This window comes from Sander lucioperca, chromosome 11, assembly GCF_008315115.2.
Source record: "Sander lucioperca isolate FBNREF2018 chromosome 11, SLUC_FBN_1.2, whole genome shotgun sequence".
Taxonomy (NCBI): domain Eukaryota; kingdom Metazoa; phylum Chordata; class Actinopteri; order Perciformes; family Percidae; genus Sander; species Sander lucioperca.
The window spans coordinates 9,628,151-9,651,839 of record NC_050183.1 but is presented as its reverse complement, the minus strand read 5'-3'; the positions used below and the strand labels follow the sequence as shown (position 1 = coordinate 9,651,839).

At 38.3% G+C, this 23,689-nt stretch overlaps 4 protein-coding genes across 4 annotated transcripts in view; all 4 read right to left on the bottom strand.

The window, feature by feature from the left end:
- Positions 1–421: 421 nt before the first annotated feature.
- Positions 422–1,505, bottom strand: LOC118496282 (low affinity immunoglobulin epsilon Fc receptor-like). The gene is made up of 2 exons (XM_036007399.1): positions 1,486–1,505; positions 422–768 (listed from the first exon to the last, which is right to left on the bottom strand). The coding sequence occupies exon 2, from the start codon at positions 740–742 to the stop codon at positions 422–424; it is 321 nt and encodes a 106-aa protein (XP_035863292.1). The 5' UTR covers positions 743–768; positions 1,486–1,505.
- A 167-nt stretch (positions 1,506–1,672) lies between these two features.
- Positions 1,673–6,405, bottom strand: LOC116038251 (L-selectin-like). Its single transcript, XM_036007398.1, has 4 exons — positions 6,292–6,405; positions 4,076–4,116; positions 2,379–2,735; positions 1,673–1,815 (listed from the first exon to the last, which is right to left on the bottom strand). Coding segments are annotated over exons 1-4 (543 nt in total). The 5' UTR covers positions 6,294–6,405.
- An 839-nt stretch (positions 6,406–7,244) lies between these two features.
- On the bottom strand, positions 7,245–8,853 carry LOC118496281 (C-type lectin lectoxin-Enh5-like). The gene is made up of 3 exons (XM_036007397.1): positions 8,820–8,853; positions 7,905–8,288; positions 7,245–7,354 (listed from the first exon to the last, which is right to left on the bottom strand). The coding sequence occupies exons 1-3, from the start codon at positions 8,851–8,853 to the stop codon at positions 7,245–7,247; spliced, it is 528 nt and encodes a 175-aa protein (XP_035863290.1).
- Positions 8,854–18,734: 9,881 nt separating this feature from the next.
- LOC116036411 (macrophage mannose receptor 1-like) overlaps positions 18,735–23,689 on the bottom strand; it is a 6,917-nt gene continuing 1,962 nt past the window's right edge. The window contains exons 2-5 of the mRNA XM_036007662.1: positions 23,173–23,213; positions 22,122–22,472; positions 20,324–20,695; positions 18,735–19,157 (exon numbers count right to left, since the gene is read on the bottom strand). Of these exons, the coding sequence (XP_035863555.1) occupies positions 18,820–19,157; positions 20,324–20,695; positions 22,122–22,472; positions 23,173–23,213 (1,102 nt within the window). The 3' untranslated portion in view covers positions 18,735–18,819. The remainder of the gene's footprint in view (positions 19,158–20,323; positions 20,696–22,121; positions 22,473–23,172; positions 23,214–23,689) is intronic.

Below are 23,689 nucleotides of genomic sequence, written 5' to 3'. Positions count from 1 at the left end.
AGCTGTGTCTGTCTTCTTAATATTTATGTAGAATTATTATTTTATTATTATTATTACGAATTTTTCACTTGAAATATTATATTTTCCCCAAAATATTAAGATTTTTTTACTTAAAATATTACTACTTTATTCCTGAAAAATTACTTTTTTTCTGGAAATATTACGACTTTTTTACTTGAATTATTACAATGTTTTTCCCAAAATATTATGACTTTTTACTTGAAATATTATGACTTTTTCACAAAAATATTTTGACTTTTTTACTTGAAATATTACGGCTTTTTTACATGAAATATTAGGACTTTTTTACTTGAAATATTAACTTTGAAATCCAAGTACCTCATCTTAACAACATTATTACTGAAGTACAGTACTTAAAAGTAGTAAAAAGTAAATTTACTTAGTTTCATTCTGCTGGTTTTTACGTGGAACAGATGAAATTAAGCTGGTGGTTGTCATCGATCTTTTTGACCCACTGGTGCGTTCCATTTCTGTCCATGGCTCCAGACATGTTGCAGTCGTCCCCAGACTGGCCGGGGCCCCAGTTGGTGTAGCGGACCGTCTCGTCAGTGACCCAGAACCAGAAGTCCAGAGTGCAGGTGTAGCGCAGTCCCAGCCACACGTAGGGAGTGGAGGCCGTCTTGGCTCTCTCCTGGACCCAGAGCTGCTCGTCCTGGTTGGTGATGGAGACAAGATCACGATAGTGATCTCTGCAGTAGTATAACGCGTCCTCCCAGGTCATGTTCTCCTTGATCAGGATCACTGAATCTGTCAGGGGAGAAGAGGAGTCAATCAATCAATCATGGGCGGAGTCAATTCGGGGAGGAGCCAATTAGTGTCCAAGTCAATTAGTGGCAGATTCAATTAGTGTCTAAGTCAATTAGTGGCGGAGACCCAAATGCTCCGCCCATGTAGACAAACACAGGACAGTTTAAATAACAGCTGTAACATTAGATTATATATTTTGTGATGAAGCAATATTACACGAGAGGGTTTGATTTAACGTCATTATTGGTATGACAGTGATGCTAAGAGAAATGTTGTTGTATGTTTTAATGATTGTACTATCTTCTTCGTCTTCTTTCTAACTTTAAAATGGAGCTCGCTACAGCCTTTTAAAAGACAGTAAAGTCGGTCTAAAAGATGCATTTGAAAGTAAAATCTCAGCAGCAGAAAACTGCACTTTAAAATGTATCTGTCGTTCTATTTTAGTGCTGCCTTTTATATTCAACTCAACATCCAATATGTTCAACAAAAGAAAGTGGCAAATTATTTCCTTTCATTTGTTTTAAATCTAACAAGCAGTTTGTTGTATTTTAGCAGAACTGAGAACTTTATCTGTTTATTTATCGCGAGTTATATCATTATCAAGATATTCAACAACGATGAACCTCATACCATAATTCTTATAATAAACTAAATGAAGTAAATCATTAAACAGATGTAGATGTACAGTACCGTTAGATAGACTTCTGATAAACTCACCGTTGTAGCAGAAGAAGGGTTTTTTTCATACAGTCATCAGAGCTCCATTTTCCATCTGACGTAGTCATAGCACATTCTTAGGGTTGTTAGTTCCCAGGATCTGAAAGAGAAACTGCTCCCATCTGACCAACTCCAGTCAGAGTCTCTGAACAGGCCGATCCAGAAAATGTTCCAGGGATAGTTTGCATCATTCTGGCTGTGTCTTGAAGTCTTCTAGCTGTTTGACTCCACTGATCAGGTCAGTGTGATGTTCTCTGCAATAGCTCTGAGCGTCTTGCCATCTTTTCATAGATTTAATGATATGAAATGTTTGGCCGGTCTTGTTGTGTTCTGTGGAAGACACAGACAAACTTTTTTGTTTTTATTTAGTCTCATAAAATCCTACATTATTGTTCTTTCAAAACAATAATGTGATATCAATTCAGAGACTTTCCTCCCCTGAAAAACTCCCCCAGAAGTGGTTTGTTCCAGCATCATTCTGACCTATATTTAGGTTTCTAGTGGCGCCGTTTCACAGCGTTAACCACGTTTTGAAAACCGCCACCGTTACGTTCTCTGGTTTAGATATGCGGACGGAGAACTCTCCTGTGGGTCAGATTAAAGTCCAAGCTCCGTTGGTTCCCTCTAAAGTAAAAAAAACTCTCGGTTTGCTTTTTTTTCTTCAAACGGGACATGAACCCCGGCCTCCTGGGTGAAAATCCTGTGTTTGTTCGACATTTGGCGCTCTTCTACTTCCTCACCTTACTTCCTGCTTTGCGCCCATCAGAACTACTACGGCCACTAGAGGGCGCCGCCACTAGAAACATGAATATAGGTCAGAATGATGCTGGAACAAACCACTTATGGGGGAGTTTTTTAGGGGAGAACAGACTCTATGCACCACATATTCTCACCTTCATAGCAGATAAATTCATAGATGTAAGAACAAGAGATGTCATTCCATTTGTCATTCCTCATCCACACACAGTTCTCATGATTGCCTAAATTATTCGGCTCTCCTGGATACCATTTACTCTCGCTCTCGTTGAACTCCACCCCTGGCTGAGACCAGCGCCATTCTCGCTGCAGCCCAATCCAGGCTCCGGCTTGAAACTTTGCAGGGTTGTGGAGTCTCTGCATGTCTGCCTGGTTAGACACTGTGGCCAGATCAGTGTGGTGCTTTCTGCAATACTCCTTGGCTGCTTTCCACGTCATATTCTTTCCAATGAAGTGGTACTCATACAGCTGACCCCCAACGGAGGAACACTGACCTGATAACAGAGAAGAAACTGCAGCGATGGAGCTGAGAGCTAGACAAGCATCTGTTCATTAAAAGGTAACTTTGTTCTGTTTTTAAACCTGGACTCTATTTTCTCATTTGTGTGTCTAAGTGGCTGATGTTAAAGAGTAAGATTATTTTTGTTTAACATGAAACAGCCCCGAAATCACCATCACCAAACCCACCAGACGTTAAACATCCAATATGTCATTTTCTGCCACTAGTGGTCTCTCAGTAAGGTATTAATGGATGACGCGATGCGTGAACCATTACCTCCACCGAAGTCCATTAATACCTGACAATGGACACCTCGAAGGGCATTAACCCGCTTATTTTAAAAAAAGTAATTGTGTGCACATCCCACCTTCTGGCAGGTGCAGGACAAATTAAAGTACTAAAAGCGAAAAAAATATAACGTCCGCAACACTGCTTTAAGCTCGCGTTTTTAATATATATGCATAGATGCAACGTTTCGACCCTATTGGGTCTTCTTCAGGCAAATGGTAAAAACATTTGATGAAGGGATATATGTAGGGCTCACATACAGCTGACACACCATCTGGCTTCAATCAGTCTGATTAGGTCTGAGCCGACCAAAAAGCCACACCCATGACAACTTCACAGAGGGTTTCATCATATACATCTCAAAAGAGGGGGGGCTTTTAAAATACAATATATAAAAAAGGGTACATAATATTACTATATCCAAAAAAGAAGAAAAAGGGAAAAGAAAACAAGGAAAAACATTAAATAGAGGAAACAATTCCATATAAAGGTACCACAAACAGTTAAAGAATTAATAAACATTACCCCACACATTTGTAAAATCTGCTGCATTGGTACTTGCAGAAACAGACATTAACTTACAACATTTTTTATATAAGAGACAAACAGTATCTTAATCTTTAACTAAAAGGTCTATCTCTGTAGGGATCCTTTCATAATGTTCTCAGACACTTAGAATAATAATCTGAGTCTGTCAGCAGCAACAACAGAACTTTAGTAGACGTGTATGTTTTTTATCTTATCTTGACTAAAATATAGCATCACCTCAAACATACTTAGTTCAACATTCATCTCAAGTTTCTTTTTTAGAAAGTTGTCCACATCCAGATGGGAAATACTCTCTTCTTGTAGTCCACAAAAATCACACATAAAACGACAGTAACTGATGCTAAACATTTGTCTGTTAACGTTACATTAAAGCCACTTAAAAAAACAGGAAATTCCAGGTTGAAAAAAAACTAAATTACTGCTTAAATCAAACCATATTCTTAACTGAAATGTGAGTTGGAGTTGATGAGGAGTGAGCTGTCCAGATGATCCACTTACCCATCACAATCAACACCAACAGACTCCACTGCATCTTCACCCTGTTAGATGATAATAAACAGTTGTTTTTGGTATGAAATCAGGATTATTTTACACCTTTACTCACTGACTTTTGGAAAAGATGTTGAATTTACTGAAGTTACAACACACACACACACACACACACACACACACACACACACACACACACACACACACACACAGACACACACAAGTCAACAGTGTAACACCTTGAACTGTGACATTTGCATTCATACGTTGGACTTTTTGAATTTGTGTTAAAAATAAATACGAAAATTATATAATTTTATTCAAATGTTGGAGGAGTGAGGGCAAAACAGACAGAAGAACAGCCTGTCTTTATGTTTAGGGATACAGTTTATAACCCAGTCCCTCAGGATGCAAATCAAAGATTTAACTATTCATCACATTCAGCTGCAAAGTAAAGGGTAACTTTGGGTATTTTTCAGCCTGGACTCTATGTTCCCATGTGTTTGTGTCTCAGTGACTGATGGAAACAACTATCTTTAAAAATGGTCCAAAGCAAGAAACAAGCTGTAATGTAACCCTACAGGACACATGTTAGAGTCAGTTAGCGTCCACTAAAAGTTCTGTTATTGCTGCTGACAGACTCAGATTATTATTCTAAGTGTCTGACAACATTATGAAAGGATCTCTACAGAGATAGACCTTTTAGTTAAAGAGTAAGATCCTTTTAGTCTAACATGAAACAGCCCCGAAATCACCATCTCCAAACTACACCAGACTCCATGTAAATAATCAGTACTTTTAGCGTGTATAGAGCCAGCATATTTCCACCAGACTCCATGTAAATAATCAGTACTTTTAGCGTGTATAGAGCCAGCATATTTCCACCAGACTCCATGTAAATAATCAGTACTTTTAGCGTGTATAGAGCCAGCATATTTCCACCAGACTCCATGTAAATAATCAGTACTTTTAGTGTGTATAGAGCCAGCATTATCTCCACCAGACTCCATGTAAATAATCAGGACTTTTAGCGTGTATAGAGCCAGCATATCTCCACATGTAAATGGGTGAATTAAGGGTTTATTTAAAAAAAAAAAACAGAGTGGTGATTGTTGGAACAGTGGAAAGATGAACCAAGACGACTTTTGATAGTTTTATTTAGTTTCTGTCCACTTTGAATGAAGTGTGTTTTACAGTGATAAAAGTCCTGATTATTTACATGGAGTCTGGTGGGTTTGGTGATGGTGATAGTTTCATGTTAAACCCCTCTGTAAACAAAACTTAAATGTATGTTTAAAATTTTCGGTGAAGGCCAATCGTTGTGGACGTTCGTCCTTAAATACACTCTAAGAAATAAGTCAGTAAAATGACAGAAATGTTCTGGCAGGTCATTACCCAGACTTTGTCCTGTAAAAAAAAAAAATAATGTGTGTTAAAATAAAAAATAGCAATGCAGAAAGCGACAAACGGCAACAAAACGACCAGCAAAAACATTGGAAATAAAGTCAAAGAGGTCGAAAAATAAATGATAAAAACATTGTTAAAAGTGGCCGAAAAAAGCTAAACAGAAAATGTTTTACAAAAGCGACAAAAAATTTGAAAAAGAAAAGATTTCTAAAAAAAACACACACAGAAACACACACACACACACACAGACACACAGACAAACACACACACACAAACACACACACACACACAGAGACACACATAGTGCATCTCACTATCTTTGTGGGGACCCGTCATTGACATAATGCATTCCCTAGCCCCTTACCCTAACCTTAACCCTTACCCTCACCCTAACCATAACCTAATTCTAACCCTAATCCTAAAACCAAGTCTTAACCCTCAAACACACCTTTAAAGTAAAGTAATATAGTTAAACAAGAACACACATACACACATACACACACACACACACACACACACACACACACACAAGCGTATAGTTTAAGTACAGATATACAACTGTTATACTTCTACTGATATTTGTAGCGTATAGTTTTTTAAATGCAGACCTTTGAGAGATACGTTTGAGGACCCCGGATGTATCAGAGAAGATAACTTAAATATTGAGAAATGAACAAAAAGAGTTTGAAGGAAAACTGGAAACCTCATCATTATATAAATCAGATTTTACATGCAGTATTACGTTGAATACAATCCCTCTTCTGCAAATCCACACAAACATTAAAATGTGAAATCAAACAGCCGAGTTTATAACTTACATCTTGTGAATGTCCACAGCTTCCCTCTGCTCTGATGTTTCTCCCTTTCTGTGCCGACGGAGACTGCTCTCAACACCTTATTGATCCTCTTCAGACACTCTGGCTGTCCCTTTGTTGTCGTCATTTGAATATTAAAATATTAACGTGTCAGATCTGTATCATTCCCTGGAAACTTCCCACTGTTTCCTTCACCTAAACATTAGATTAGATCAGATTAGAGTCGACTGTATTGTCATTGTGCAGAGTACAAGAACAAAGACAACGAAATGCAGTTTGCGTCCAACCAGAAGTGCAAAAAAGAGCAGAAAAGTGTAAAGTGATATACAAGTATAGACAGGACAGGAAATATAGTGCAGTGTAGACAGAAGAGTACAGTTGGTTTACATTATAATAGTAGTAAGAATAATATAGATATATGCAGTGTATTATTATAAGAAAAACAGAATAAATATGGATATTCATTATGAACCATATAGTCAGATGTGTACAGTATGTTCAGCTATGTGCAGTGTGGTAACAGTACCATTGTAGTGCAGAAACAGTAACATTATGAGAGTAGTGAGAATAAGTGTATGTGCAGGATGAATAGTATGAAGAGCAGTAGAATATGGCTATGTATGAGTGTAGTTACTATAGAACACTATGGGTGGGATAGGGGGGTTGGGGGCTGAGTTGGATGCAGAGCTAGAGGTCAGTAGGGTATTACCTATTACCCATTGAGCAACTTTTAGTTTTTCTGGGTCAAAATGTTAAAAAAAGAAATCCAATGTTTTGGTCGTCTTTTTAAACACTTCTTGTAATTTTTTCGAATAATTTTGACATTTCTTTCTTTGTTTCTGTGTGTGTCTGTGTGTGTGTGTTTTAGTGTGTGTATGTGTGTGTATGTTTGTGTGTGTGTGTGTCTCTGTGTGTGTGTGTGTGTGTGTGTGTGTGTGTGTGTGTGTGTGTGTGTTTTAGCTCAGACTGGGACTAGCGAGCCTCTGCTGCGTCAAGGGCTCACCGGCCTCATTGCGGTCGCCGGGTTCCTCTTCCTCACCTTCGTCGTCTTCCTGGTGAAGAAGGCCTGGTTCGAGGAGCCAATCAGGTGAGAGGAAAACCTTTTATAACACATCTGTTATGTTTTAAATCATTTTACAGTTTTTTCCAATTGCTAAAACACAATTTTGCAAACTAATTTGGTTTTATCAAAATAGGCCTTCTTAACACAATTCACAAAACCACCCACCCAAACTGCTAAATATCTCATATATCCTGCAAAATAAAAAATCACTACAACCAGAACTACATATAGCATTACCAAAATCTAACTGTTGCACCACATGACACACACTTCATTCATATTACCAGATGTTTGTCTAACCAACTACACACTGCTGGGCATCATGAAAAGCTCTCTCATCTTTAGTATGCTTTGCCATAATACTAAAATAGTTCAAATTTTGATAAATTGTTCACATGCACAAACCTTATCATGGTCATTGCATTAATGTGCATGATTTTTAAGAGGGCGCCGCCACTAGAAACATGAATATAGGTCAGAATGATGCTGGAACAAACCACTTCTGGGGGAGTTTTTTAGGGGAGAACAGACTCTATGCACCACATATTCTCACCTTCATAGCAGATAAAGTTATATTTTGTAGAACAAGAGTCGTCATGCCATGTGCCACCATTCATCATCACACAGTTCTCCTGATTGCCTAAATTATCCGGCTGTCCTTGAGACCATTTACTCTCAGTCACGTTGAACTCCACCCCTGGCTGAGACCAGCGCCAGCGACACACAGTGTTTGTTGTGTTGTTTTGCAGCCCAATCCAGGCTCCACCTTGATACTGTTCAGTCGTGGATTCAAGGAGTCTCTGCATGTCTGTCTGGTTAGACACTGTGGCCAGGTCAGTGTGGTTCTTTCTGCAATAATCCTGGGCTTCTTTCCAGGTCATATTCTTTCCAATGAAGTGGTAGTCACACAGCTGACCCCCAATGGAGGAACACTGACCTGATAACAGAGAAGAAACTGCAGCGATGGAGCTGAGAGCTAGACAAGCATCTGTTCATTAAAAGGTAACTTTGTTTTGTTTTACAACGTGGACTCATGTTTTTGTGTCTAAGTGACTGATGTTAAAGAGTAAGATCCTTTTTGTTTAATATGAAACAGCCCCAAAATAACCATCCTTTTTTTTAAATATAAAAAACATCCGTCAAATTGCGTTCGCTAAACCCACCAGACTCCATGTAAATAATCAGGACTTTTATCATCTTAAAACACACTTCATTCAAAGTGGACAGAAACTAAATAAAACTATCAAAAGCCGTCTTGGTTCATCTTTCCACTGTTCCAACAATCACCACTCTGGTTTGGTTGAAATAAACCCTTAATTCACCCATTTACATGTGGAGAAATGCTGGCTCTATACACGCTAAAAGTAGTGATTATTTACATGGAGTCTGGTGGGTTTGGTGACCATATTCTTAACTGAAATGTGAGTTGGAGTTGATGAGGAGTGAGCTGTCCAGATGATCCACTTACCCATCACAATCAACACCAACAGACTCCACTGCATCTTCACCCTGTTAGATGATAATAAACAGTTATTTTTGGTATGAAATCAGGATTATTTTACACCTTTACTCACTGACTTTTGGAAAAGATGTTGCATTTACTGAAGTTACAACACACACACACACACACAGAGACACACACACACACACAGACACACACACACGTCAACAGTGTAACACTATATATATTACTAAATATTTGCACTCATATACGTTTCCTGTTGGACTTTGTGAATTTGTGTTAAAATAATGTTAGAGTAAATAATATGAAAATTATATTCAAATGTTGGCGGAGTGAGAAACAGACAGAAGAACAGCCTGTCTTTATGTTTAGGGAGACAGTTTATAACCCAGTCCCTCAGGATGCAAATCAGAGATTTAACTATTCATCACATTCAGCTGCATCTTAAAGGGGGAGAGAGAGAGAGAGAGAGGGAGAGAGAGAGAGAGAGGGAGAGAGAGGGAGAGAGAGGAGAGAGGGAGAGAGGGAGAGAGAGGGAGAGAGGGAGAGCGAGAGAGAGGGAGAGAGGGAGAGAGAGGGAGAGAGGAGAGAGGGAGAGAGGGAGAGAGGGAGAGAGAGGGAGAGAGGGAGAGAGGGAGAGAGAGGGAGAGAGAGAGGGAGAGAGGGAGAGAGAGGGAGAGAGGGAGAGAGGGAGAGAGAGGGAGAGAGGGAGAGAGGGAGAGAGAGGGAGAGAGAGAGGGAGCGAGGGAGAGAGGGAGAGAGAGAGGGAGGGTAAGTGTACAGCTTTAGTTTCCTGATATCAAATATATAAACGAGAAAGACCTTGAAATACGTGTTACTAATTAATAAACCTCATAGACTAAGTCTAAGTGAGTGATGATATCAACAATCTTTGAAAATTGGTGTCTGACAACATTATGAAAGGATCTCTACAGAGATAGACCTTTTAGTTAAAGAGTAAGATCCTTTTAGTTTAACATGAAACAGCCTCGAAATCACCATCACCAACCTACACCAGACTCCATGTAAATAATCAGTACTTTTAGCGTGTATAGAACCAGCATATTTCCACCAGACTCCATGTAAATAATCAGGACTTTTAGCGTGTATAGAGCCAGCATATCTCCACCAGACTCCATGTAAATAATCAGTACTTTTAGCGTGTATAGAGCCAGCATATCTCCACATGTAAATGGGTGAATTAAGGGTTTATTTCAACCAAACCAGAGTGGTGATTGTTGGAACAGTGGAAAGATGAACCAAGACGGCTTTTGGTAGTTTTATTTAGTTTCTGTCCACTTTGAATGAAGTGTGTTTTAAGATGATAAAAGTACTGATTATTTACATGGAGTCTGGTGGGTTTAACATGAGACAGCCCCAAAATCACCATCACCAAACCCACCTGCGACCCTTTGCTGCATGTCATCCCCTTTCAAGTCTAAGCTGTCCTGTCAAATAAAGGCCTAAAAATGCCTCAAAAAAGTTATCAAAAAAAAAAAAAAGTACATACATACAACTGTTAATACTCAGATATTTGTAGCGTATAGTTTTTTAGATGCGGACCTTTGAGAGATACGTTTGAGGACCCCGGATGTATCAGAGAAGATAACTTAAATATTGAGAAATGAACGAAAAGAGTTTGAAGGAAAACTGGAAACCTTATCATTATATAAATCAGATTTTACATGCAGTATTACGTTGAATACAATCCCTCTTCTGCAAATCCACACAAACATTAAAATGTGAAATCAAACAGCCGAGTTTATAACTTACATCTTGTGAATGTCCACAGCTTCCCTCTGCTCTGATGTTTCTCCCTTTCTGTGCCGACGGAGACTGCTCTCAACACCTTATTGATCCTGTTAATAATTAAACTCTGGCCGTCATTTCATTGTCGTCATTTGAATATTAAAATATCAACGTGTCACATCTGTGTCATTGCCTGGAAACTTCTGTTTGAGGTGATGCTATATATATATTTTAGTCAAGATAAGATTAACAAACATACACGTCCACTAAAAGTTCTGTTGTTGCTGCTGACAGACTCCGATTATTATTCTAAGAGTCTGACAACATTATGAAATGATCCCTACAGAGATAGACCTTTTAGTTAAAGAGTAAGATCCTTTTTTAAACATAAAAACATCTGCGAAATCATTTAAGCATCGTAAAACACACTTCATTCAAAGTCGACAGAAACAAAATAAAACTGTTAAAAGCCGTTTTGGGTCGTCTTTCCACTTTTCCAACCATCACAACTCTAGTTTTGGTTGAAATAAACACATAGTTTACAGATCTACATGAAATGGAAATATCTTGGCTCTATACACGCTAAAAGTACTGATTAGTGTCTGGAGTCTGGTGGGTTTAGCGTTTAGTGTGTCTGGTTAAACAGAAAGGTCTTAAAGAGGTTTTTAAAAAGGTCTATCTCTGTAGGGATCCTTTCATAATGTTGTCAGACACTTAGAATATTAATCTGAGTCTGTCCTTTAGTGGACGCTAGGTGTCAGAGGTGTGTGTGTGTGTGTGTGTGTGTGTGTGTGTGTGTGTGTGTGTGTGTGTTTCTCTGCACTGAGTCTGTTCTGAGACGTGTGTGAAGAGTTGTGTTTCTGTGAATGAGTTTTTCAGGAGATGTGAACTGTTTAGTTCAGGTGACTGTTGATTATTCAGACTGTAGTTTGAGTTTTGCACATGTGGCTTCAGTTGTTCCCTCTGTCGTTTAGTAACAGAAAAAAACTGTAACATGCTTTTATTTTGCAAAAGTCAAAATCTCTGACTGTTATTATTGCATGTCTCATGTAGTCTTCTCACTTACAGTTTGGTCGACATGAAGATCTAAAAAAAGTCAGAAAAAACCGACTCACAAACTCTCTGCTTCTTCTGGGGGAATTTCTGAGTCTCAGAATCAGCAAATCTGCCAAGTTCTGCTTCAAGACACAAAGGCGGACTATACAGATGCATAGGGCCCCTGCAGCCACTAGGGGCCCCTGCAGCCACTAGGACCCTGCAGCCACTAGGGGGCCCTGCAGCCACTGTGTCTGTGTGTGTGAGAAAAAAAAAACTCAGCATTTTTCTGGAAGGACTGAGAATAGCTTTGTTTCATTTTTAACTGATAGGCTACTCAGAGGCAGAGGCAGGTTTCTCCACAGTACCCCTAGGGGGACACGTACCCCCTGCAGTCCTCCACAGTACCCCTAGGGGGACACGTACCCCCTGCAGTCCTCCAGAGTACCCCTAGGAGGACACGTACCCCCATTGGAGAAATACTGTTTTTTGGCAGAGGCAGGTTTAGGGTTGTAGTATTATACAAAGACCACTAGATGTCCTCCTTGGCACTTAATAGAACAGAGTTTTCATGACTACACACAAAAGTTACATACAATGCATGCATCACTACAACACATATTAAAAATAAAGGGTATGGTTTACAGGAAGACACTAAAATCAAGTTCTTGGTTCAGGCCTGGGTATCTAGTGGCCTGCAGTTTGTCAATCCAGAAACCTTCTCTCTGGTTTAGTTGTTTTTGCCTGTCCCCTTTCCTTAGTGACAGTGGTATATGGTCAATCAAGTCTTTAAAGGTTTAAGATGACCAAGCCATAACAATAAAGGCTTTTTGATTTTTCTAAAGAGAGTGTCTTGGAGTTTTCCTGAGTTTTGCTATATATGATTGTCCCATCCAAAGAGCACCTCAAGCAAACAATTTGAGTCCTGGAAGCGCTCCTCTACAGACATTTAGTGTGTATTTACTTTGACTAGCTGAACCCTGTTTCATTTGAGAGATCAGCAGTCAGTAGGAAAAACTCCGACACAGTGAGAGGATACGAGAGGACGGGGAAGCCTGTCTACAAACCAATCAATTATAAGTATCTGGAGATAAGTATCTTGGTTGGGACTTTCATGTGTGAAAACGCCTTAAAATAAGGATTAATCTGAATCTTAATAATTTTTGATAAAAGTAAATCTGGTTGAATTGTATTAAACGCAGATGAAAAACCAAGAAACAGAGCCCTGATGTATGTTTTTGGTTTGTCAAGATGTTTGGAGATGAGGTGCACCAGTGTAACCACTGCATCTTCTGTACTACGACCTTGTTTATTTGTAAATTGCTGTAGTAGAATAGAACTAGCAGGAGACTAGTTATGTGTGAGGTAAGTTTAGAGACACCACTCTTTTTAATTATTACAATTTCAAATGTTTTTGACAAAGAATATTCCCCAAGATTATGATTATGCTTATTTTTGAAAAAGTAAGTGATGTGGTACAACCAGCAGATGACTAGTTGTAATTGAGGTAAGTTTGGAGACACTATCTTATTAAATCATTAAATTAATATATATTTTTGTTGTATCTCTTTTCAGTGTCGTAGCTTGTAGACGGTCCCTAAGAGTTGTAGTTTGTAGACGGTCCCTAAGGAGTTGTAGTTTGTAGACGGTCCCTAAGGTGTTGTAATTGTAGACGGTCCCTAAGGAGTTGTAGTTTGTAGACGGTCCCTAAGGTGTTGTAATTTGTAGACGGTCCCTAAGGAGTTGTAGCTTGTAGACGGTCCCTAAGGTGTTGTAATTTGTAGACGGTCCCTAAGGAGTTGTAGCTTGTAGACGATGCCTAAGGTGTTGTAGCTTGTAGACTGTCCCTTCTTTCTTTCTTTCTTTCTTTCTTTATTTAGATCCCCATTAGCTACTACATTAAGCAGCAGCTATTCTTCCTGGGGTCTTAACAATTTTTACCAAAATATTAACAACGCTGTACAACATTGAAGACAAATACAGAAGTGCACACAACATCTTCTAAAGCACCTGGGTAGCTCACCTGGCAGAGCGTGCGCCCCATGTACAGAGGCTTGGTCCTCGCTGCAGCTGCCGCTGGTTCGACTCCGACCTGCGACCCTTTGCTGCATGTCATCCCCCCTCCCTCCTCAGTGGGTGGTGGTGGCGCAGTGGATATGACACATGCCTTTGGTGTGGGAGACCTGGGTTCGATTCCCACTGCGATACATCAACCAATGTGTCCCTGAGCAAGACACTTAACCCCTTGTTGCTCCAGAGGCGTGCGACCTCTGACATATATAGACATTGTAAGTCGCTTTGGATAAAAGCGTCAGCTAAATGACATGTAATAATAAATCATCCAACTAACAAACATACACACAACACAATATAACACATATACACTAAACATAAAAACATAACCATATAACAACATAAGCTCTTCTATGTACGAAATATTACCACTCTCTGGGTGTGATATAAAATAAAAATCACATTTCAATTGCCATAGCTCATTATACAGTCAAAGTAAATAAATACAGTCTTAGTCTTTTGGAAAAACTAACATTGTGCCTTTCTGAAACCAAAAATAACGGGAGCGAGTTCCATGCCACCATTGCTCTATAACACGATGTTCTTTGAAGTTGATTTGTCCGACAGACAGGTAACAAGAAACGCCCGTCACTTGATTGGCGAGTGGAATGAGTATGAACGTCACTGAAGAAAGTCAATCTTTTATAAATAATTTCTGGTGCTTTTGTAATAATTATATTTTTTAAGAATTTAATAAGAGAATAATTAATTCTGCTTCTTACATGAAGCCATGTTAACTGATTGAACATGTCCCTAAAAACAATTTAGTACAAGCCGAGAAACTTTATTTTGTGCAATCTGTAGTCTGTTTAAATTATTCTCTGTAGCTGCAGCCCAAATAATAATAGTCCAGATGACACAAAACTATTGATTCCACCAAAATTTTCCGTATGCAAATCGGTATGCATTTCCTACAATGGCGAACTACAGCCATACTCCTACCAATTTTATTCAATATTATTTTTATCTGAGCGTATCATGTCAACCTGCTGTCCACAATCACGCCGAGCAATTTTACCTCAGCCACTTGTTCAATGATGAAACCATCAACTGACAAGTTCAGAGCAGGGGAATCTTTTAAAAGATGATTAGATCCCAACATCATACATTTACTCTTCGCTACATTAATAATTAACTTATTTTCTCTGTTCCAATTTTCAATTAATTTTAATTCATTATTTAATACAGTATTGATTCTGGTAGAGTCATGATCAGACACAGAAATAGTCAAATCATCTGCATAAAGGGCAATAGTGGCACACCCCAAAATAAAAGACAGATCATTAATGAAAATAGAAAATAACAATGGTCCAAGACAAGAACCTTTGTCTCAGAATAACTACCATTAAACAGTACATTAAACTCCCTATTAGTTAGATAGCTATAGATCCATTGGATAGCACACTTTTGAAATCCATAACTTAATTTTTTCAGTAATAGATCATAATCAATTAAATCAAATGCTGCACTCAGATCTAACATTACAGTACCAACTAATTTTCTATCGTCAATTTCATGCAACCAATCATCCGTCATCTGAACTAAAGCTGTCGTTGTAGAGTGCCCTTTCTTATAAGCATGTTGATAAAGTGAATTTAACCCATTTTTAGAGAAATACAAATGAATTTGATCATAAACAATTTTCTCCGTAATCTTACTCAAAATTGGCAGAATACTTATAGGTCTGCTATTTTTCCCAGAGAAATGTTCCCTTTTGTTTTTAGGAAGAGGCACAATTTTAGCTTTTTTTCCAGTTAGCAGGAAAAACACATTTTTCTAAACTTAAATTAATAATATAACATATAGGCATAGTAACTACATCAGCAACCATCTTTAATAACTTAACATCCAGTTCATCAATACCAGGAGGTTTATCTTTCATTAACTTTAATATATTTTCTACTATGGTAAGATTTACTTTGTCCAATTTAAATGTACATGATTTATTAAACATAATTGTATCTGTAATTGTCTTAAAAGATAAATCAGGATATTCCTCTGAAATCATCTCTTTTTGTAAATTCTGAATTTTCTTTGTAAAGTAATCTCCTAAATAATTAGCTATATCAGCAGGTTTAGTCAAAACAGTATCACTTACATCTAAAAATTTTGGTACAGATCTATCCCCCCGCCCTATTAATTGGTTTAATGTATTCCATAATTTATTCCTGTTTGATTTTACTTCCTCAAATTTATATTCGTAATAGTACTTCTTTTTTGTTCTGTTTAACTTTGTAACAAAATTTCTTAATTGCTTGTACCTTTCCCATAATCCATTATCTCCTGATAAGCTTGCCTCTGAGTTTAATTTATCTCTTTTCCTCATATATTCTTTAAGTTCAGCATCTAACCATGGAGAAGCAATACTTCTTACTGTCATTCATCTTAATGGGGCATGTTTGTCAACAATTGACATTAATAAATTTGTAAAAACCTCCAAAGCTAGATCAGGATCTACTTCCCTTAATACTTGTGACCAGTCAATATTTCTAATATCAGCACAATAACTAGCCTCATTGAAATTTTTAAAAATCCGTTTGATTATTATCTTCTGACCTGGTTTGAGGATTTTGGTTTTTCTGTTAATTGCAATTAAATTATGATCCCTGAAGCCAACACAAATTGAGATTGCTTTTGAACACGAATCTGCAGCATTAGTAAAAAGTAAATCTATACATGTTTCCGTTTTTGTCCCATCAGCATTATAAAAAATTCTTGTTGGCTTTGTGACCACTTGTGACAAATTGCAAATATCAGCTATGGATTGAAACTTATTTTTCAATGAGCAATTATTCAATCTCCAATCAATATTTAGGTCACCTAAAAAATAAATCTCCATATCTAAATCACAGACTATATCCAACATGTAACAGATTCGATCTCAACAGACTATTGGTGCATTGGGAGGCCTATAGCAGCAACCAACTAGAATAGGCTTTAAGTGTGGCAACTGCACTTCCAACCACAACGCTTCAACCCCAATACAACCAAGAGCCTGTCTGGTCTTTACTGGTATTTGATCCTGAACATAAAAAGCTACTCCTCCTCATTTATATTTCTGTCACATCTATATAATAGAGCTACAACTCTAAGGAGTTGTAGCTTGTAAACGGTCCCTAAGGAGTTGTAGCTTGTAAACGGTCCCTAAGGAGTTGTAGCTTGTAGACGGTCCCTAAGGAGTTGTAGCTTGTAGACAGTCCCTAAGGAGTTGTAGCTTGTAGACGATCCCTAAGGAGTTGTAGCTTGTAGACGATCCCTAAGGTGTTGTAGCTTGTAGACGGTCCCTAAGGTGTTGTAGCTTGTAGACGGTCCCTAAGGAGTTGTAGCTTGTAGACGGTCCCTAAGGAGTTGTAGCTTGTAGACGGTCCCTAAGGAGTTGTAGCTTGTAGACGGTCCCTAAGGAGTTGTAGCTTGTAGACGGTCCCTAAGGTGTTGTAGCTTGTAGACGGTCCCTAAGGAGTTGTAGCTTGTAGACGGTCCCTAAGGAGTTGTAGCTTGTAGACGGTCCCTAAGCACTCGTCTTACTGCCGTCTCACAGCCGGCTGCTCGTTGAGACCAATGTTATTTCTCCAGGTTGGAGGACGGCTCGTTTTGATGAAAATGTCTATCTCACTACGGTAGTAAAGATGCGTCATTTGTGATTTAATAACATTTCGCTATAGAGTAACTGATCCCAGAAGTTTGAATCTATAAATTCCATGTTGGTGTTAAGAAGAAGATGGAAAGTATTGGATTGACTATTACACACAGACCCAGTACACACAGACCCAGTTTCATGATGTGATAACAGGATTTTGGGTTAGTGAAAAGAGAGGACCACTCTGTGGTTTAACAGTTTATTTAGACTCAGAGAAAACTATTCTTTGGTTACATAAAACTCAAGAAAAAATGTGATCATCAGAATCAGATTTTTCTTGAAGTATTACGACTTTTTACCAAATTATAACTTTTTTACTTGAAATATTAGGATTTTTTTCCCGAAATATTGCAACTTTTTTGACTTGAAATATTACAACTTTTTTTTTTAAATATTACGACTTCTTTATTTACTTTTTTTTGCCATTCAATCAAAATGTCCCAAAATATTATGACTTTTAAAAAAAAAAATATTACATTTTTTCTTGAAATATTAACTATGAGATATAAGTTCCTACATTTCCCAGAATGCCATTCAATAATCCCAGAGGACACACAGTATGTCAACGTCACACCACTGCAAACAAAGTGAGTAAATGAATAAAACACATCCTTAACTTCAGTAAAAGTATTAATCCCACACTGTTAAAATGTAAAGTTAAAGATCTATATTACAACTTTCTACCTGAAATATTACGATTTTTTTAATTTAAACATTACGACATTTTTCCGAAATATTACGACTTTCTTCTTAAAATATTATGACTTTTTTACTTGAAATATTACGACCTTTTTACTTGAAATATTATGACTTTTTCTCCACAATATTAAATTTTTCCGAAATATTACGACTTTTTTCCCAAAATATTATGACTTTTTTGACTTTAAATATAACGTCTTTTTTTTAAATATGATTTTTTTACTGATAATATTACGACTTTTTTCCCAAAATATTAAGACTATTTTATATACTTTTTTTGCCATTCAATAAAATTGTCCCAAAATATTACAACTTTAAAAAAAAAACAATTATGACATTTTTTCTTGAAATATTTCCTTTGAGATATAAATTCCTACATTTCCCAGAATGCCATTCAATAATCCCAGAGGACACACAGTATGTCAACGTCACACCACTGCAAACAAAGTGAGTAAATGAATAAAACACATCCTCAACTTCAGTAAAAGTATTAATCCCACACTGTTAAAATGTAAAGTTAAACATCTATATTACAACTTTCTTCCTGAAATATTATAATTTTCGTTTTAAAATATTTTTTAGACTTTTTTACTTGAAATATTATGATTTTTTTTGTTTACTAGAAATATTATGACTTTTTTACTTTATATATGAAGAGTTTTTTCCCTTCATATTACGACTTTTTTCTTAAAATATTACAACTTTTTTACCAAAATATTTATTTTGAGGTATAAGTAAAGTACCTCATCTCAACAGCATTATTACTGAAGTACAGTACTTGAGTAAATGTACTTAGTTTCATTCTGCTGGTTTTTACTTGGAACAGATGAAATTAAACTGGTTGTCGTCGTCTTTTTTGACCCACGTTCCCTCTCGGTCCATGGCTCCAGACGTGTTGCAGTCGTCCCCAGACTGGCCGGGGCCCCAGTTGTTGTAGCAGACCATCTCGTCAGTGACCCAGAACCAGAGGTCCAGAGTGCAGGTGTAGCGCAGTCCCAGCCACACGTAGGGAGTGGAGGCCATCTTGGCTCTCTCCTGGACCCAGAGCTGCTCGCCCTGGTTGGTGATGGAGACAAGGTCACGATAGTGATCTCTGCAGTAGTATAACGCGTCCACCCAGGTCATGTTCTTCTTGATCAGGATCACTGAATCTGTCAGAGGAGAAGGAGAGTCAATCAGGGGCGGAGTCAATTAGTGTCAGAGCCAATAAGTGTCTGCGGCAATTAGTGGCAGAGTCAATTAATATCAGAGTCAATTAGGGTTGGAGTCAATTAGCAGCGCCAATTAGTGTTGGAGTCAATAAATGGCTGAGTCAATTAGTGGCGGAGCCAACTAGTGGTGGAGCCAATCATGGGCAGAGACCTAAATGCTCCGTCCGTGGAGACAAACACAGGACAGCTTAAATAACAGCTGTAACATTAGATTATATATTTTGTGATGAAGCAATATTACACGAGAGGGTTTTGATTTAACGTCATTATTGGCACGACAGTGATGCGGCTAGTATGTTTAGAGAAACTTCTACAACTTTATATATCCACCTTCCCAACAAGTTAGCATGTGGAACTAAATGGATTCCTTAGATCATCTATGTTTTAATGATTCTTCTATCTTCTTCATCGTCTTTCTTTCTAAGCTCGCTACATCCTTTTAAAAGACAGTAAAGTCGGCCCAAAAGATGCAGTTGAAAGTAAAATCTCAGCAGAAAACTGCACTTTAAAAGGTAACTGTCGTTCTATTTTTAGTGCTGCCTTTTATATTCAATTCAACATCCAATTTTTTCAACAAAAGAAAGTAATACATTATTTCCTTTCATTTGTTTTAAATCTAACAAGCAGTTTGTTGTATTTTAGCAGAACTGAGAACACTTTATCTGTTTATTTATTGTGAGTTATATCATTATCAAGATATTCAACAATGAACCTCAGATATATGACCATTACACCGAACTGCCTTGCACTATATTTATATTTATGTTTATACTTAAATCTTAAATCTCGAACTATACTGATATACTTCAATTGCTACTGTAAATTTTTTGTAAATTTGTAAATTCTAGTGCAGTGTTATACTCAACAGTATTTTTTATATTTCTTACTGTCATTTCTGTTTTTTATTCTTTAAGTGGTTAAGTGAGTGTTGTACTTCAAAGCAAAGATTAGCTGGAGTCAAATTCCTTGTTTGTCTACGCAAACCTGGCCAATAAAGCTGATTCTGATTCTGACTCATACCGTGCGGCCATAATTCTTATAATAAACTAAATCATTAAACAGATGTAGATGTACAGTACCATTAGATAGACTTCTGATAAACTCACCGTCGTAGCAGAAGAAGGGTTTTTTATTATTACAGTCATCAGAGCTCCATTTTCTATTTGACGTAGTCATAGCACATAGCTTCTTAGGGTCTTTATCCTTAGGTTCAGCATTATCCCAGGATCTGAAAGAGAAACTGTTCCCATCTGACCAACTCCAGTCAGAGTCTCTGAACAGGCCGATCCAGACAGGATCTGGGCACGGGTTGTTATTATTCGGGCACGTTGCATAATCCTGGTGCTGTCTCTTGAAGTCTTCTAGCTGTTTGACTCCACTGATCAGGTCAGTGTATTGTCTTCTGCAGTAGCTCTGAGCCTCTGGCCAGGTCATCACAGAGTTACTGATATAAAATGTTTCGCCAGATGCGTTGTGTTCTGTGGAACAGACAGACAAACTTTTTGTTTTTATTGAGTCTCATAAAATCCTACATTATTCTTATTTCAAAACAATAATGTGATATCAATTCAGAGACTTTCCTCCCCTGAAAAACTCCCCCATCAGTGGTTTGTTCCAGCATCATTCTGACCTATATTCATGTTTCTAGTGGCGGCGCCCTCTAGTGGCCGTAGTAGTTCTGACGGGAGCAAAGCAGGAAGTAAGGTGAGGAAGTAGAAGAGCGCCAAATGTCCTGGTAAGGAGGCAGGCTGGGGGGGGGGGACATCCACCCAGGAGACCGGGGTTCATGTCCCGTTTGAAAAGAAAAGGAAACAGAGTTTTCTTTAACTTTAGGGAACAAACTGAGCTACGTCAGCTACGTTCTGAGTCACGGGGTAACCTTCAGGAAGTGAAGTCACGTCTGATTGTAACCCAAATGTCACGATTTGTCTAGCGCAGGAACCCAAAAGCAGACCAGGACAAGGTAAGTAGAAAATACAAGGTGAGTATTTATTTGGAAATTGAATGTGGAAACGATTAGGTCCAGTTTGGTCGGCAGAGAGTGAGGCTGGAAGGCTGGAGGTTTCTGTGCTGATCCAAATGAGCTGCAGTGAAGTAGTAAGCCAGGCAGGTGAGAGTGACAATCCAGGTGAGTAACTGTAGACAGAGGAACAGGCGGCAAATTAGCGACAGGCAAAGAGACAAAAACAGCAAAAGACTTTCCAAAACTAGTAGCTTGATACGAGAGCTAAACATACTGGTTACGCTAACGATCCGGCAGGGAATGGATGTCTGGTCACGGCTTATATGGTGCAGGGAATGGTAATCAGGACCGGGTGTGAAGATAGCAGCAGGTGTGAGTGGTTGGAGAATCAGCCGGGATGTGTTCAGGAAAACTCAGGAAAAACGAACTTCAGGTTAGAGCAAAAACAAAACACTGGCAAAACAGGCTCAAGATACTGGATTCATGACACCAAAACTCCATCTTTTTATTAACTTAACTCAGTAGTTTTGGTGTCTGAACCCTAACCAAACTAGGACCGTTTCACAACATTGATGACGTGTTTAAAACTGCGACCGTTACCTTTTCTGGTTTAGATATGAGGACGGAGAACTCTCCTGTGGGTCAGATTAAAGTCCAAGCTCCGTTGGTTCCCTCTAAAATAAAAGAACTCTCTGTTTCCTTTTCTTTTCTAACAGGACATGAACCCCCCCGCCCCATGCCCAACTTGCCTCCTTACCAGGACATTTGGCGCTCTTATACTTCCTCACCTTACCTCCTGCTTTGCTCCCGTCAGAACTACTACGGCCACTAGAGGGCGCCGCCACTAGAAACATGAATATAGGTCAGAAGGATGCTGGAACAAACCACTTCTGGGGGAGTTTTTTAGGGGAGAACAGACTCTATGCGCCACATATTCTCACCGTCATAGCAGATAAATTTAAGGGGTTTAGAACAAGACTCGTCATTCCATATGTCATTCCTCATCCACACACAGTTCTCCTGATTGTTTAAATTATTCGGCTCTCCTTGCGACCATTTACTCTCGTTGAACTCCACCCCTGGCTGAGACCAGCGCCAGTCTCGCTGCAACCCAATCCAGGCTCCGCCTTGAAACTTTGCAGGGTTGTGGAGTCTGTGCATGTCTGTCTGGTTAGACACTGTGGCCAGGTCAGTGTGGTGATTTCTGCAATACTCCTGGGCTTCTTTCCAGGTCATATTCTCTCCAATGAAGTGGTAGTCATACAGCTGACCCCCAATGGAGGAACACTGACCTGATAACAGAGAAGAAACTGCAGCGATGGAGCTGAGAGCTAGACAAGCATCTGTTCATTAAAAGGTAACTTTGTTTTATTTTTAAATCTGGACTCTATTTTCTCATGTTTGTGTGTCTAAGTGACTGATGTTACTGATTATTTACATGGAGTCTGGTGGAGATATGCTGGCTCTATACACGCTAAAAGTCCTGATTATTTACATGGAGTCTGGTGGAGTTTGGTGATGGTGATTTCGGGGCTGTTTCATGTTAAACTAAAAGGATCTTACTCTTTAACTAAAAGGTCTATCTCTGTAGAGATCCTTTCATAATGTTGTCAGACACTTAGAATAATAATCTGAGTCTGTCAGCGGTAAAAACAGAACTTTAGTAGACGTGTATGTTTTTTATCTTATCTTGATTAAAATATAGCATCACCTCAAACATACTTAGTTCAAGATTCATCTTAAGTTTCTTTTTTACAAAGTTGTCCACATCCAGATGGGAAATACTCTCTTCTTGTAGTCCACAAAAATCACACATAAAACGACAGTAACTGATGCTAAACATTTGTCTGTTAATGTTACATTAAAGCCACTTAAAAAACAGGAAAATCCAGGTTGAAAAAAAACTAAAATACTGCTTAAATCAAACCATATTCTTAACTGAAATGTGAGTTGGAGTTGATGAGGAGTGAGCTGTCCAGATGATCCACTTACCCATCACAATCAACACCAACAGACTCCACTGCATCTTCACCCTGTTAGATGATAATAAACAGTTATTTTTGGTATGAAATCAGGATTATTTTACACCATTACTCACTGACTTTTGGAAAAGATGTTGAATTTACTGAAGTTACAACATACACACAGAGACACACACACACAGACACACACACACATACAGACACACACACACACACACAGACACACACAAACACACACACAAACACACACACAAACAGACACACACACACACACACACACACACACACACAGACACACACAAGTCAACAGTGTATTACCTTGAACTGTGACATTTGCATTCATACGTTCGACTTTTTGAATTCATGTTAAAAATAACTATGAGAATGACATAATTATATTCAAATGTTGACGGAGTAGGTTTAGCGGGGGGGGGGGGCAGACAGAAGAACAGCCTGTCTTTATGTTTAGGGATACAGTTTATAACCCAGTCCCTCAGGATGCAAATCAAAGATTTAACTATTCATCA